This window comes from Maylandia zebra, linkage group LG23, assembly GCF_041146795.1.
Source record: "Maylandia zebra isolate NMK-2024a linkage group LG23, Mzebra_GT3a, whole genome shotgun sequence".
Classification (NCBI taxonomy): Eukaryota; Metazoa; Chordata; class Actinopteri; order Cichliformes; family Cichlidae; genus Maylandia; species Maylandia zebra.
Window position 1 is genome coordinate 8,332,637 of NC_135188.1, and position 17,713 is coordinate 8,350,349.

The 17,713-nt window shown below is 37.2% G+C and overlaps 1 protein-coding gene across 2 annotated transcripts in view; it reads right to left on the reverse strand.

Moving 5' to 3' along the window:
* Positions 1–17,713, reverse strand: part of osbpl1a (oxysterol binding protein-like 1A) — a 33,324-nt gene that overhangs the window by 4,562 nt on the left and 11,049 nt on the right. For both annotated transcript variants that reach the window (XM_004557168.5, XM_076880778.1), the window contains exons 10-20: positions 17,609–17,682; positions 17,021–17,084; positions 16,806–16,907; positions 15,700–15,825; positions 15,484–15,565; positions 15,060–15,166; positions 9,417–9,579; positions 6,813–6,999; positions 1,903–1,978; positions 875–1,009; positions 669–766 (exon numbers count right to left, since the gene is read on the reverse strand). In XM_004557168.5, coding sequence (XP_004557225.1) covers positions 669–766; positions 875–1,009; positions 1,903–1,978; positions 6,813–6,999; positions 9,417–9,579; positions 15,060–15,166; positions 15,484–15,565; positions 15,700–15,825; positions 16,806–16,907; positions 17,021–17,084; positions 17,609–17,682 — 1,214 coding nt within the window. The remainder of the gene's footprint in view (positions 1–668; positions 767–874; positions 1,010–1,902; positions 1,979–6,812; positions 7,000–9,416; positions 9,580–15,059; positions 15,167–15,483; positions 15,566–15,699; positions 15,826–16,805; positions 16,908–17,020; positions 17,085–17,608; positions 17,683–17,713) is intronic.

Here is a 17,713-nt window from a genome sequence, read left to right on the forward strand (position 1 = left end):
ACAGAGAAAACATCCAGTTAGCGTTAGCTCTCTGAATGCACAACATGTCGAACATTGAAGCAAATGGGTTACAACAGCAAAAGACCACACCAGGTACCACTCCTGCCAACTAAGTTTAAAATTCCCACAGCCAAAATTGGACAATACATGAATGGAAAAATATTGTTTGGTCTGATGAGTTTCCATCTCAGCTGTGACATTTGGATAGTAGGGTCAGAATTTCGTGTAAACAACACGAAAGAATGGATTCATCCTGCATTGTATCAACAATTCAGGCTAGTGCTGGTGTAATGGTGTGGCAGATATTTTTTTGGCACACTTTGAACAATGTTTAAACTCCACAGCCTACCTGAGTATTGTTGCTTACTAATTCTAGCTCTTTATGACCATAGTATACCCATTTTCTGCTTCCAGGAGAGTAACGGCCCTATCACAAAGCTCAAATTATCGCAAACTGTCTTTTTGAACATAAATAATCTGAAGTTAAAGTGGGATCTGATCTGCTATTCGCAATATGCACCTAATATAGTATCCAGTGAGTGTATTTTGTTAATTATCATCATAATTAATATCCTACACTAAAGACTGGGTACTTCAAAATGTTTAATTGCAAAGATATTGCTCAGATACATGTCAGGTTTGGACATAATCTGGACCAGCTCACTTACCTGACTAGTTCATAGGTTTCTCCCAGTAGAGGGTTGAATGGTTTACCTGTTCGCTCCCACTGGGAGGCCACAGCGGACACTGCAAACGCAGCCACACACTGCCACAGTAGATAAAAAACACACACCAAATCAGAGAAACTAAACTAGAAGCAAAAAATTGTTAAGCTGTGCCTGTGGGCAGTTTAAGTAGAAAACCTATGAACTACCTTCATTCTCTCAATAGAATCTGAAGATGCGTTGGCCTGGTGAATGAGGTACGTGTGCTCCATGTACTCTGTGAGACGCTGCAGGAAGCTAAGCGGCTCGTTGAAAATCACTGGCATTGTAATCTTGGAGAGCTCCTGAAAGGGACATCAAGGAGAATTGAAGGACAAGGTTTCATTACAAAGAGGAAATAAGGTCTTTTGACATGGCAGTGCTCCGAGCTGCTGAGTGTTAAAAAGGATCAGTGTTTGGTCGTTTGGTACATACAAGCATTTACGTTGCTCTGGACCAAAGTATCTACCGCATTAAGGTGAGTATTTATTGCTGTATTTGCTGGTAATAAAAGAAAAAGCTTCAGAAAATTCTTCAAATAGAAGAGTGACCTTGTGAGATGAAAGTCATCATGATTCATGAATACCCTGACACTTAACCTGAGACTTTCAGAATATGTGATTTTTTTTGCTTGATCTCCCAAGTTCTGCTAGGAGTAGGTTAGTTACACAGATGTCATATTTTTTTTTTATAAAAAAGGGTTTGGAATTATGTTTTTGGCTACTTGATAAATATAGAGTCATTCTCCATTAGCTCTTCTGGCCTCTATTTGGAATTTAAGTAGCTAAACGCTCAACTATTGTCACCACCAGTTGTCTAGCTTTCTTCTTCTTCTCTTTAGTGCTGAGAAAATAGTGTACATTGTGTTTTTTTCCACAGCTGCTTTCTGCGGTGCTTGGAAACTAAACCTAAGGGTTGGTTCAGAGCTGCAGATTTATAATACAGTCAATTTAAGTTTAGTGTGCACTAATGCAGCTTAGGCTAAAAAAATGTATTTGTTTTTGCTAGTATCAGGACATAAATCAACTTACTGGCAAACTATCGGAAAAAGAGTCACCACAAGTGTAACTAAGTGTTGTCTGCACCTGCACAAGGCTATTTTGCATGACAAGACCATAAATACCAAAGCAGTGGGTGGAATGATCCTCGTCATCATAATGGATGGGCAATAAAAAAAACTCTAGAAAACCATTCTCACCATTCCAATGCAGTTCCTCAGAATACTCCAAATGCTGAAGTCATTTCTCGAAAACATTGGCGCCGGTAAGCTTGTCCTAAAATGACAAAATTACAGTACTTCTAAAAAGTGTATGTGATGCTTTCATTTTGTTCTAATGCACTAAAAATATTCCACTGGAGTAAATGTGCCAGACATACAATACCTGCTGCAAGCATCACATCAAGTGAATATAGTCAACAATAGCCTAATGTATTATGTGACACACTGGAACAAAGCCCAGACAGACAATACCAGCAGCAAAGGTGGTTAGCAGGAATCATCCACCAGCAGCACTTATGTCCTGTCTGTCTCAAACTGTCTAATAAGGTGTGCAGGCTGGAGATTCGTTTAAAGTACAAAAATAAAATGTAAAAACTGAGGCGTTAGCGTAATGATGACATTTAAAAAATCACCCAAATAATGTGAACCGCACTCCCCAGCTGCCCGAGGGATCAGCCAACAAGGGATCATACTGCAAACTGATTATTGCATTACACTGTGACCTTATCAATATTTAACGGCTCCAACAGAGAGCGGAGTCCTTTCTATACTACAACTCCTTCTTGTGCCTTTACCAGGCTGCCCATGACTCTAAATTATTCACACGGTGAAGTGGAAACACCTCAAGAAGTTAAAAAGATCACTGAAAAAAAAAAAAAAAAAGGACTGTTCGAGTGGGTTATTAAATATCTAACACTGCATAGGTCTAACAACAATATAGATTTGATGAAAATAGGCTTATGGAAAAAAGATTATAGATTATAGTGGTAGTAGTAAAGATTAAATGAGAGTAATACATTTAAGAAAAAAACCCTCAAATTTCTCAGAGAAAAACTTTTATACTTTTGTGAAGACACTTTTTAAATTGATTTATTTTTGCTTTTTATCAGAAAACCACATTGTTTTGCTTAGCAACGTTGGATTAACGTGATCACACCCCTTACGCCATTAACAATGTCACATAAACTCAAATGGGAGGAAGTGCAACCATATCAATAATGTTACCAAGAACATCTTTGCTTCTTTACTACTTGCTTTGTAGTTCCTAATGAACAAAAAATATCATCCCGGCCAAATTTTCGTTGCTTTTCAGTTACATCAACTAAATAAGCTTTTAATCCAACCAAGTGGTGACATCGGTGGTACGATGAGGTTGATCCATCCTTGTAATGTGAAGCAGTGACTAAAATACATTCACCGTGTTCTTGAAAATATTTGAATTTAAATTTTTAAAATAAATTTACAATGTTTAAATAAAAGAAATTTAATTCATTTGACAGGAGTGATACATGTAAACACTGTTACATTTAAATGAAAGTGCAACTGACTGTTATACCTTAGGCTTTTAAAGATACAGCACTCTAATATAAACATAAAGACCATCTATAAACTGAGACAGACAAACAACCACGCAAACAGTAATTATAACAAAAATGATAAAGACTGGACATAAAGACTGAAAACAAAAACAAATAAACAAACAAACAAACAACCCCCCCAAGACATTGCATGCATTAAAAACTGATTTAAGTGATGAAATATTTGCTTTAGTTTAAACCATAGTGTTGTACAAATATAGAACTTTAAAGTCAGTGAATATCGTTATATGTGATGGCAGCAATAGTTTAGATTTTGCTTATTTACACTAGCTTGTCTACATGTGAGAGACAGACACGCTCTCTAGTTTAAAGATTAGGCTTAAAGCTTTCTTTGTTAATAAAGCACATAGATACGGCTGGATCAGATGACCCTGAACCCTCTCTTAGTTATGCTGCAGTAGGCTTAGACTGCAGAGTCTTCATGTGATGTATTGTTTCTTCTTTACTGCTTTCTTTTCCCTCTGTGAGTGTTTATACACCTGTACTCCATTTAATCATTAGTAATCATTAAACTCTGGCCCTCTCTCCCATAGTGTTGTTTCTCTTCCCTTACCTCTAACTGGTCCCAGGTGGCTGCCCCTCCCTCTTTCTGCTGGAGATTTTTTCCTGTTTAAAGGGAGATTTTCCTTCCTACTTTCGCCAAGTACATGCTTATTGTGGGTCATGTGAGTGTTAGGGTTTGTTTCTAATATTGGAGGGTCTTTACATTATAATGTAAACTGTTTTGAGGTGAACATGGTTCTGAACTGGTACTAGTAAATAAAATAAAACTGATTTTAATTGTAGTGGCCCATTTTTAAAGTTTTATTTTATGTGGGTAAGGCCCTTCACAGATTTAAAAAAAGATTTTATGAACAAGAAATGTATCAAATTCTCAGAGCTGAATAAATTATATATCTTTTGAAATGCATAATGGTTTATTTTTTTTTATTAATGGTTATATTTAGTCTTATTTTGGTTACCTCCACTCAAACATACAAAATGAAAAATATTTCCCAAAGTCTGACTGGGATTCTAATTTGGAATCCTAGACAACACCAAGCTATACAAAATTATTATACATACATAAATTACTTTATGTATTCACTTATCTATTGTCTTATTTAGTCCCTTCTCATCAGTACTGACTGATTTTCAATAAGATACAAGTAAATATTTTACTTTAAATTATATTTAATATTTTGCAAACTAAAAACAGATCACTGAAAAACTCTTCAGCCTTCTGTGATGATACATAAATGTTTGCATCATCAGCATAGAAATGACACTTTATACAGTAGGCATCTGATAATAATAATATAATAATATATGCATAATATATCTGCAAGAGATTGTTGGTCTTAGAACAGAACCATGCAGGCATTCCACAAAGTTCCACTTCATAAGAACGGGCACTGGAAAAGGTTTTATTCTGGAGTGGAACATCCGTTTGACAGTAGAGCGGACATTCCAGAATGCTCATGATGTGCAATTTCAACTTCCTCTAAGTTTTTCAAGCATGCCTCAAAACTAGCTTAAAGCTTATTGGGAAGAAATAATCTCTTTAAGATTATGTTAAAGAGACTCAGAATTCATAGTATGAGGATCTTCAAGTAAGAAAAATACCAGTCCTACTACTTTATCCTTACTTTCTGTTCAATTACAGGTTGGCACTTGAATTTCTTGGTCAAAACACAGATTTTTTTAAACCAGCTGTTAAATCAATTTTCATAAACCTTCACAATCTCAAGAAGAATTAGGTTCTCTTAACTTAAAAATAAGTGTTGCTTTAAAATAAAATAAAAAATTCTCCAATTCCTGACAGACTGAACATATGTTAGTGGTTTCCCTCGGGTATGTTTTTATTAGATTAGCATCAGCTCTTTAGTCTTTAAATTACACAGTTGACTAAATATTCCCTGAACTGGACAAGTGTTTAAGAAAGTGGAAGGACAGCTTAATAAAATACTTTCATGTGTTAGCTAATGGAGTCTCTGATAACTCTATAAATTTGCAGTCAGTTCTTCTACTAAATGGTCAAATTAGGCATTAAGTGCATTTGTAATCTATTGTACAATCAGAACCTCAGAATCAATTTTCTGAGAATATGACCCATTGCCTAGGCCACCCTAAATTTTTTCTTTCTTTTTTTTTTTAACCTAATATGCTGTTACACATATCTGACACTAATAACAAATTTGAATTAAAGAATTAAAAATTCAACAATATTAGGCTGCATCTTGGGACCCCTTCTGTTTAACATCTACATGCTCCCACTGGCACAGATTATAAACAACAACAAAATAAACTATCACAGCTATGCAGATGACACACAAATATATATCACAATGTCACCAGGAGACCGAGGCCCTGTACAGGCTCTTGGTAAATGCATTGAGGAAATCAATGACTGGTTGTGCCACAATTTTCTCCAGCTAAACAAAAACAAAACTGAGGTAATAGTCTTTGGCGCCAAAGAAAAACGATTACAGGTCACCAGAGAACTTCAATCTATACATCTAAAAACCACAAACCAGGCGAGAAATTTGGGTGTAGTGATGGATGCAGACCTAAACTTAGAAAAACACATTAAGACAATAACAAAGTCAGCTTACTATCACCTCAAGAATATATCAAGGATAAAAGATCTGATGTCTCAACAGGACCTGGAAAAACTAGTCCATGCATTCATCTTTAGTAGGCTTGATTACTGTAACAGCATCTTTACAGGTCTACCTAAAAAATCAGTCAGACAACTACAGCTCATTCAGAACTCTGCTGCTCGAGTCCTCACTAAGACCAAAAAAGTGGACCACATCAGTCCAGCTCTGAGGTCCTTACACTGGCTGCCTGTCCGTCAGAGGATAGACTTTAAAGTTCTGATGCTGGCCTATAAAGCTCTGAATGGTTTAGGACCAAAATACATCAATGACCTCCTGACCCAGTATGAACCATCCAGATCCCTCAGGTCATCTGGATCCGGTCTTTTATCAGTTCCCAGAGTCAGAACCAGACACGGAGAAGCTGCATTCAGCTTTTATGCTCCTTATATCTGGAACAAACTCCCAGAAAGCCTCAGATCAGCTGAAACACTCAGTTTGTTTAAATCCAGGTTGAAGACTCACTTATTCTCAGCTGCATTTGAATAAAGCACCAAATCCACACTTTAAGCTTAAATTTCAAAACTTACATTTAACTACTGATTTTATCTACTGTTCTGATTTTATCTGTTTTGATTTTATATACTGTTGTTTGTTTGTTTGTTAATTAGTTAGTTAGTTTATTTGCTTGTTTTATTCAATTTTAAATCATGCTTTTTATTTGTTCTTGTTTCTAATGTCTCTGTAAAGCACTTTGAATCACCTTGTTGTTGAATTGTGCTATACAAATAAACTTGCCTTGCCTTGCCTTGCTATGTTGTATGAAAGGGCAGTGACTTTGATGGGCTTGTTCATCTTTGGATGTGAGATTAAAAGAACCAGAGGTCAACAGTCCATTTAAGAAACTGTGATGGCGTATTGCAGAGCTGACCTATGCTTTGTTATCCCATTGGGTTGAGTCTCAGCCTTGTCACCATGGTGATCCTGCTCCAGCGTGCTGGCGGGGCTGCTGCAAGTGCTGCTTAACATGACAGAGCCTTCGTCCTCGTCGTCGTCTTCCTCACAGGATTGGCTGGCTACCGTCTCAAAGCCGCTCAGGGAAAGCTCAGATTCTGAGTCTGGTGGAGACAAACACATGTAGAGGAGTCACTGCAGGATTACTGTTCAACTGAATATCCTCTGAGTATCTAGAAAAAAGTATTGCTATTAGATAGTTTGTCAATTAGAAGGCACAGAAAATTGTGTATTATCTCAAAATTAAGAAATACTTTTTGTTTATCAAATGTTAAAAGGACAGTATAGTTTCCTTCCCATTACTGTAAGCTGACCGATCGATGTAAAACACCCACCATTAAAAAAAAACCCATTTATGGGCATTATGAATGTGCCTGTACATTTGAGAACAGTGTTGCCGTGAGTTTGATTACAAAACACCAAAGACAAATTTAATTGATACGGATATATTGTTGTAAAATTTATATTGTTTTCCAAAACTAAATTTATAAGCTCAGCGTCCAAAATTTTGAAAAAAAAAAAAAGATGTACTACGAGTTGGAAGTATTCATTTTTGCAACAGATACACAGCACAAAAAATATGAATGACTTTTGGTTGAATGCATCAAATAGAAATTTAAAAAGCTGATCAAGGACCAAATCTGATTTCACAAAACAGCTTTGTGTGATTGAGAAGTCATTCGCTTCCTTGTGTTACACTTGACTCAGTAATTGAAGTAATGAAAACGTGAGCATCAAGTGAAATATATAAGAATGCTAAAAAAAGTGACTTTCACAACCTACGAAAAGGAAAGCTATCAACTTACGAAAGAACAGATAAATAAAAGTCTAACAAGCGCTCTATCTTATAATTTAGATGCAGTTTGGAAAATTAGAATTGCAAAACGCATCATTAGCAGCTTAACTTTGCTGTGAATGATCTAAAGCACTGACAGCTGACATAACTTCATCACATGGGGGCTGCAGATTTGTCAGCTGCATATCTATGATATGCATCTCCCTATCCATCACATCCCAAAAGTGCTCTATTGGATTGAGATCTAGTGGCTATGAAGGCCATTTGGGCTCATTAACGTCATTGTCATGTTCAAGAGATCATGTGAATGGTTTCTGACATGTTGCATCAGCCTGCTAGAAGCAGAAAGGGTGGACATGGTCAGTAACAATGCTCGGCATAAGCTATAGTATTTAAGCGATGTTCAAATGGTGCTAAGGAGCCAAAAGTGTGCCAAGCCCAAACTGCCATAACCCATCTTCTACAAGGTTCACAGTATTTTGCATTTAGAGACATTCTTCTGCGTATCTTGGTTGTAACAATTCATTCTTTGAGTTACTGTCGCCCCTAGTACCAACAAGGCATTTTCGCTACCACATTTTCTCTTTTTCTGACCACTCTTTCTAAATCCTAGATATGGTTGTGTAGTAAAATCCCAGTATAACAGCCATTTCTGAAATACTCAGATCAACACATTCAAAGTCACTTAAATCATCTTTCTTCCCCGTTCTCATGCTCAGTTAGAACTTCAGCAGGTCATCTCAACCATGTCTACACACCTAAATGCATTGAATTGCTGCCATGTGATTGACTGATTAGATATTTATTTAGGCAGCGACTTGTTTACTCGTAGCTGCCCGGTAAAGTGTGCGATACAAAGAAGTTAGTTACTTCCTGATGAAGTATATAAAATCAAATCAGATCTGTGACTCGGATATTTGTTTCCCAGTTTTGCATTCAAAATAAAAAGACGAAAAGGAAAAACACTGCATTATTTGATTTTTCTCTGTGCCGCATTTATCATTTTCTGATTTTTTATTCTCAGTTGAAAAGAACAAATTATACACTGATTACTCAACAACCACTGTTAAGGGAGTAACCAAAAAACAAAGTGTAATTCTGTCACTTTTGTGTTATTAGTATACAAAACATACAATTATTCATTTTTTTCTTGTTTGGATGCTTTCTTTTTTTTAAAACTAATTTTATGCTAACACTTTGATTGTGCTACAAAAAAAGACAAAAAAAAAAAAACCCCTAAACCATTATTCACAAAAAACATTCAGTCATGCTCCACAACAATCAGTGCAAATGTCCCATGCAGCTCTGTTATTATTTCATTTTCTTCAGCCATGACTCCCTTTTATCTATGAAAGCTGGTTAGATAACTCATCAGGAAATTCAAACAAATGAAATTTTAAAAAAAAGTTTGAATAAATTCAAAACAAGCGAAAACACCACCAAGTCTGAAATTTTCTCTTTTGTAGATTTTTTTTTTTTTTTTTTTTTTAATCTTAGCAAGCATTACTGGTATATATTTTTTATGTTTGTAGAACATGCAGGACTTTTTCACAGCATATTCATTTTCAACAGAACCACTTGGGGCTCGAGGAGCGGCAAACATACCGAAAGCATTCACTGACAGGAAAAAGTACTCCAGTGTCCTATAGGTGGATGAAAGAGCATTGAGCGTGAGTAGGAGCTTGCCACAAAGTCTCCTGCGTGTTTAATAACCTGTCAACTCACCAGAAACGGCGTCGTGGAACTCATCCTCGCTGAGGGCACTCCGTGGTGAAGATCCCTTGACGACGGATTGCTCAAGTTCGTGGTGCTCTGTGGCGAGAGTCTGCAGTGCCTCAGAGAGGATCTTATTCTTCTCCACCTCCTGCTCCAATTTCAGACTGCGCACCTGAGCTCACCACACACAAACACACACAGACAAAAGGAAACACGCTAATCACTCTCAGAAACAGAAACCATCATGAATTCTATCCTCTGCACTCGATAACCACGAGCAAAAGATGGCCAAGCGTTCTCCAGGCTACCAAAATTTTATTCAAAGTCTCATTAAAAACAGAGGACAAATGTGCATGACTATGAGACAGGCTTTGATGGCAGCAGGTCTGCAAGTAAACACCATGTTGACTGACTGATCCCCCCTCTGTTCTGTCCTCTCATTATCAGACCCATGGCGAGAGAGACAGAGATGGAGCTGAGAGGGTTGAGCCATGTTTATCTGTAATGGAGGCCAGCAGCCTTGATGCTGCCGTCTCAAATAGCCTGCCGGAGAACACGAGTCCCGTAGAAGAGAGGGAATCAAATGACGGATAATGGACTCCGATATAAACCATTAGCTAAACCTTCCTTTTACACAAAACATTAGTGCTGATAATATGAAGGTGTGCTCACTTTTACTTCACTATTTCCACGGAAAGGCTGACATTGTGCAAATGCAAAATTAAAGTCCACTGACGAGGCAGGGGTTTACTTTGGATTGTCAAAGTAACAGAAGAGGGAGAAATGATTATAAATGATCATCCACAAGAGAAGAGAAAGCTAAATGAAGTGGGGTGGAAGTGCTGTATGATGACAGAGTGCAGATCACTTGACATCTCTGCACAATTATGAACTTAGAGAGGAAATTCCTCCTGCTGACCCCTCCACAGGTGGTGTTTAAATACAAAGCAGGGCTGCAGGGCCTGGAAGTGAGTCAGTATATTTCCTTTGCAGGGGGAGTAAGCATAGGCCCAACTTCTTCATTTAGCCGGCGAACCATCATTTACAGACGGAGCTATACTGTATAGTTTGAATTATCCCTATTGAGACTAGGCCTATTCATGGTGAGTTCTGAGATTCTGTGAGTCTTTTATCATGTGCTCTGCCTCTGCAGATTGCAGTTCAAAAGGCTGTGCAGCTGAGCGATCGAGGCCCGGCCCACATGTAAAGACTGAATGCACTGGACTGGCTGTTAAACTCAGAACATTCAAACTGTTCCTGGCAGCCCCAGCTTCATCAGCTGCTGTCTTCTTCTTAAAGATCCCCACAGAAATTATTGAAGTTGTGTTACTGAGCATTTGTGAAGAGACGGAGTCTATATAAAAAAGGGGGAAAAAAAGGACATACACATTGTGACTGAAGAGAGGGTTTTTTTCTCCATCATCTAATGATTATATTCAGGGTTTGGTTTTGTCTGGTCTTTTCATGTGCTGCAGAAAATGAGCAGCAGTGGGAATGTCATGCATAAAAGGGTTGAATCTATGCATTGATGTGAAGGTAAACATGCCTTGATTTACATAGCCAGCATCTCAAGTGTACATTTATCACAGCAGTGCATCAAAAGCAGCAGCACTACGAGACATCATTTTTCACAATCAAAAGAGGGACAAATTCTTATTCTGGTGGAACATTCAAACACAAATCTGATTCAGAAAGTGCTGCAAATTAAAACCGCGACAGGATGCAACTTAACACTCTCACTTTTACAGATTCAGTGCTTTACTGCACAAAAAAAAGAAAAAAGATGGCACTTTCACATTACGATAGTAATCAGAAATGCAGTCGTTGACATGTTGTAAATTATATGCATCATCAATGAATAGTGGTTTTTCTTCAGCATCAAAAACCAGATTAAATCGGAATTATCTATAAACACATCGGCCCTTCCACTGAAGAACTTGCACACATACCCACACAGATTACAGAGTTCGACTGTTAAATAAACACTGAGAATTATTAGTATTTGCATTAAAGATATGTACTGCAAATGACTGTGCCGCACTGTTTATATTGTATTAACTGGCTGCTGATTTATGTAATAAAAGTTTGAGCCATGCACACAGCATGGATATAGGGATGGCAATATGAGGCTGGCAATCCATTTCTTTTACCCAGAATATTATAGCAGTGTCATTGCAATCCATTCATGACTTCTACTTACTTTGGTGACTCCTTTGACTTTTGTCCTTCTCACAATGCCATTATCAGCCCGTTAAATATTTGGTTTAAGACCAAATATGTTTAAAACCATTTCTTCTAGTTTAATCGTGCATAGAAAATGAGACATTCTAGTCCTGTTTTTTTAACCACACACAATTTTACATTTGATTGACAATATCAGTTTCACTGAACCAAAATATTCTGTGGCAGTATATCCCCTTACTGAGAAATTATCAGTCTACTGCTTTGGCTTATGTTTGACCCTGAATACAACCGGGCTTTACGCCAGTGTAATAACTTGGCTGAACACCCTGCTCGTCTTTGCGCTCCTAATCCAATTTTACAACCTGATGCCTTCAGTTTAGTTTCAACTGAATTACTCTATGCAAGTCTGCAATTCATTCATAACTTTTCACAACTCAAAAAAAAAAAAAAAATCCACATCAGCTGGCGAAGCCTCGTGCACTAAAGAGCAGATTATGAATTGTGTTACATGTTTTACAAACTTATTTTAATCTGAGAAAGATGAGAAGTTGCATAAATGTAACAAAATGGAATTCAATTACTTTCAAATATATAAAGAATGTATTTAAATGGATATAGTGCAAAAAAAAAAAAAAAACCCCACCACATCTGCAAGACTAGCATCTGAGGCTAAGAGTGCTATATATATACTCTACACATGGATATATATTTATTTGTTCTATAAATTATCTTAAAAAGCTACTAGGTTTTCCTTGTAATTGTGTTCAGGTAGAGCACAATAAAAGTGATCATCAGCTCACACGCTTCAGTACTTCAAATTATCTTATTACATCTTAGTAGAGGGTGACATTTCGAGCACACTCACTCTTCAGATAATGAAACACAAGGCGGTCTCTATCTTAAATCACCTGTGATTGGCGACATAACCACACCCCATAATACCCAATCAGAACCACATGTTACTTAGGTCAAACAATTTATAAATAAATTCAGAATCCACTTCAAGATTTTGACTTTGACATTCAGGGCTCTGCATGGACAAGCACCAACCTATATCAGAGATATTTTACATTCTTACATCCCCAGCAGGTCCCTGAGGTCATGTGACCAGGGCTTGCTGGTCGTCCAACATATGAGACTGAAAACAAAAGGCAATAGAGCGTTTGTAACTGTGGCCCCCAGACTCTGGAACTCCCTTCCTTTGAGCCTGAGATCTGTGGACTCAGTGGTTTCACTTAAAAAAAAAAAACAGCTAAAAACTCATCTTTTAAAACTTGCTTTTGGTTGATTTCTGTTTTTATGTTTTATCTTGAAAGGTGCTATACAAATAAAATTTTACTTACGTACATATATAATACATATTTTAAAGTAATATATTTTGGCTCTGCAATAACTTTGAAAGGTTAGTGCCTAGAAAGACAAAAATAGAAACTCATAAAAAAAAAAATCTAAATACCAAGTAACAAACACAAAAAAAAAAAAAACACCCATAATGTCTAAAGCAGAGGTTCCCAAAGTGTGGGGCCCGCGGTATGAAAAACAAAACAAAAAGCAAAAACAAAGAACGAACCCTTGGACACTGCTAGCATCATTCTCCGTTTTCGGTGATTCGAAACGCCGTTTACGTGTGGACGAAAGGTCCAAACGCATAGAAACAGCTGCGTTTTCAAAAATACCCGTGTAGGTGTGGACGCAGCGTAAAAGAGTTAGTAGTGTATTTTATTGCTGCCTGTAATTTATTGCAGTTTACTTGTATTTGCTTAATTGTTTACTAAATGTTTGAGGTTTGAAATAAACTGCAATGGAGTTTGAAAACAAAATGTGTGTGTGTGTGTGTGTGTGTGTGTGTGTGTGTGTGTGTGTGTGTGTGTGTGTGTGTGTGTGTGTGGGGAGGGGGGGGTAACAGTTTTCTTGTAAAACAAAGGGGGGCCCAGCAAAAAAGTTTGGAACCACTGCTTTAATGGAAAAAGTTTTTTTCTTGTTGTTTTTTTCTGATCTCGTTCGAAGAGGATCAAATATTCATTAATTTATTGATGTGTAAACAAACCGTCCCCACCTGACAGTGTTTTTGTAATTGTTCTGAGCCCAACAGCAACAAAATTCAAATGTGCTGCCTGAGAGCCTGACGATCACAGCCGTTTCGAATCTGCTTTCAGCCTTGTCCCCGGCGTACAGAGATTTTCAATTTTTCTCTGAATCTTTAAAAATATTATGAAGCACAGAGGCTGAAATCCCCCAATCTTTGTAGGGTCGATACTAATATAAAAAACAAGTTTTACATCATCAGGAAGGCAAAATTTGTTTCAAACACTCTGTTCCTTTTTTTCTTTGCTCTACATAATTTAAAGAAAGTGTATATCGCCAATATTGCCAATTCAACAGCATAACCCCTAATTTGGAGCAGAGGACATCCACCCAACTGCTGTTCAAATCTTTTGTTTGTGAGGAACAGCTAATGAGAAGAAAGTTGGCATAACAAAAATGTGTTTATGAAGATAGAACAGCTGTTTAAAACAGCTTTTGAACGGTCAGTCATGCAAAGCTACTTTAATGTGGTTCAAGAGTAATAAAAAATATGCATACATAAATGAGCTTTATAGGTCAACGTGTTGCTTGGACTTTTGCAGAATGGCGAATCCCTCCCCACATTTATTGCTGAAAGACTCATCCTTGCTGTAAAGCTTTTCTTTTATACCAGTCATGCACTGACCTTTTGCCATTTAACCTAATTAGCTGTGAGAAGTTCTTTCAGGTGTTTTCTTCTTTGTTGTTGTTGCTTTTAATACAACTTTTCCAGTGTTTCATATGCCGCCCCTCCCAAATCACTTTGAAATGTGTTGCTAGAAGTTCATAAATTAGCATATTTCATAAAAACAAAACAAAAAAAACAAAAAAACCAAAAAAAACCCTTCTCCTATTCAACATGTGTTATGCTTTCATTGTCTTTATGGTATTTTGAATCAATTGCAGGTTTTAAATGATTATTGCATTCTCTTCTAGATTGTTGCAAAATTGAGGTTGCTATAAGCGGTATAATCTACCTGTTTTCATGAGGGGGTGTATTCTAGCCCCCGAATCCTTCCATTTTAATCAAATCCATTGAATCAAAAACAAAGAAAAAAACCCCATGTGTAAGCATATAATCACTTCCACTCAGTCCGCTGAGCTGCTTTTGTAAGAGTGAATTTTTCCAGCATCTTTTTGTGTAGGATAATTTCTTTTTACATCCCAAAGATATACATCATCTTACTGAGCCCCAACAGTCTCAATATAACACTTACAGATATCAAGTTATTTAAAATGTCACTGTAATCTCATTTATCTCCTTTCTATGATCCAAGTAAACTTAGATAATAACCGTCTTCAGTTAATGGTGACTAAAATGCTGATAATCAGCTGAAAAACATAGTCACAGTCACTAGGCTCTCAAATAAAAGTTTAAATTTGTCTTTGGAAGGTCACACTCACCCCTTCCTGTCTGGAGAAGAGGCTGAGACAAATGTTGAGATTGGAAGTGGTTTCGCTGGATAATTCACATATTTCTTGCATCTTTTGCAGTATTGTTGATGGAAATTCTGAGGGGATAAAACACATAAAGTAATGAATGCAATGGAAAAGTCACAACTTTGAGCTATTACAGTTTGTTTGTTTTTTTAAACGCTCTTAGAACATGTATAAAGAGCAAGCACACTGCAGAAACCTCTAATGACAGTGCCAGATGGCTGCGTCTTAATTAACAGTCTTTCAGACATTACTGTGCATTTAAATCTGTTTGAAGACTCTTGTAATTTTAAATCAAAAGGTTTTCATTTCACCTCCTGTGTAAGTGTGTTTCTCCTCGTCTACGTACTGTATATTACATAACAAAGAAAAGTGAAATAAAAGGCTTTACTTTCTGACAGCTCTTCATTCTTCAGCATGGACAGGAGCGCTGCGACCTCCTTCTCCAGATTTTTCTGGCTGACATCTGCAACCTGGTGATTTAGAGAGATGGGAGAAGACTGCAGATCAACAAAAAGTAGCACGGGGTGGGTGGACTAGTTCACAGAAAACACTATGGGTCGTTAAGCCAACATGCTAATTAGGCTCGCTTTCTGTTTGCAGCCACCTGTAGTGAACTTGTTAGCTCTCCAAGTGACATCACTTCTTCGTATTCCTCCTCTTCGCTCCCTTGCTCTTGGGAGCAGTAGTATGTGCTGTAAGCTGCGTGCTCCTCCAATGTATCAACCCATGCCTTAAAGAAAGACAAACAAAGGACAGAAAAACCAAAAAGCTTACTTAGTTATTTGACTGATCTTGACCTTTATGTGTTTTTGAAATACTATAGGAAACATGTTTATTATTATTATTATTTCTTTTTAGAGGAGCATCAGGAGAGAAGATGAAAATAAGCTAGCCAGGCTCTCTCTGTAAAGGTCATAAAATATATAATCTGCCTCTAAAATTTACTAGCTGACAAATTTTACTGTGATTTGTTATATATATTAAAAACAAACAAACTTGTACTTATTTCCAGCTAACGACTGTTTTCCCAAATTGCCAAAATTTTCTTTTAGAACACAGCTTGCATTTCAAATTTTAGTAGTATATTTTACATAATGGCCGGGACTTTTAATTACATTCTTTATCAGCTACTTACGCTGATACATAATTCATAGCAATGCAAGAGACAAAGTAGACAACGATTTCTCATCTAGAGCGACAACGTCTTAGCATCTGAACAGCTCGCATAACAACTACAAAAGTCAAGTAATAATCCTGTGAATAACTCAATGTAATGATGCAAATTCTCACACCTGGGTTGTTATAATGACTAAACAAACAAAGAGTTAATTAATGAGCTTGGGGTGCATTTGAGATTTTACACTTTTGCATAAAGCCTGAGAAAAGCTAAAAATTACATTTTACTTCAAGATTTCAAAACATAAGATTAGAGAACTGTTAATAAATTTCTGTATGTTTAAATGCACTTAAAGAACACTGGGGTAACCCAGTAAAGAGAAGAACTTTATTCATCTACCAATGGATTCCACACATGTGGAACATTTACAGTGTAAGGAAAGGTAGTAAGTTAGGTTATTAGTTAAGATTGCAACTTAGCTTTTTCCCCATTTCAGAGCTATTGCAAAAACTTTGCAGAAAACGAAGGTCAGGAGATAACAGGAATTTTTAAAAAGTGTTTGAAATGACAACCCGAGGAGAAACCAAACTTACTTTTCTTGTTCCCTCTGGGTCATTTTTAGGTGATACTTTAAAGTGGTGCACACTGTCATCAAAGCACTTGAGAGTGAAAAAGCAGTTATCTTTGGCTCTTATCTGGAAATGAGAAACATCAGAAGCTTTCATTTGTGGAATAGCAGAAGCTACACGAAGACAAATTCAGCACAGGGGTCAAAAAAAAGGGAACGCAATGTTGAATGTTGGCTTACCAAACAGTGAGCGTTTGTGAGGGACTTACAGCCTTGCCTTCTTTCACCGGCAGCTGCTTCTGACCTTCATAGAAGAAAGAAAAACAGATTGAGGCCTTTTCCATTTCACTTGGAATCTCAACAGTTGATAGATGATAGAAGGAAAGGTATACGGGAAATAATTCTCCTCTTCTTTACTCATTTGTCTCTCATCTATAGCAGCGGTCCACAATCTTTTTTGCACCACCAACCGGTTTATGATCTGACAATATTTTCACGGACTGGCCTTGTCGCGGATAAATACAACAAAAAAGAAGATTTATTCATAACACACGGGAAAAGACCGAGGGAAACCGAGTTAATGATAAAACAGACAAAAAAAAATAATGTTAAAAACCATTAAAACCCCTAAAAACAATGAATTTCACACCCGAGCCTAAACTCTCGCAGCCAAACGACTCATGGGCCGGTCCGTGGCCCGGGGGTTGGGGACCGCTGATCTATAGCACCTTTCTAATCAAAACTGTGCAGCACTTCCATTTATCTCTAGCTAAGACCTTTTCACACGTCTGATTCAAGGAGCACAGACAAAATGAGGGATGCACCTACTGTTTTGAGTACCAGGATATAACACCATCTTGAAGGACGACCCAGTAAGAGCGCCATCCAAAAAATCTGGAGCTCTGCAGGAAGCCACACAAGTGAAGAATCAGC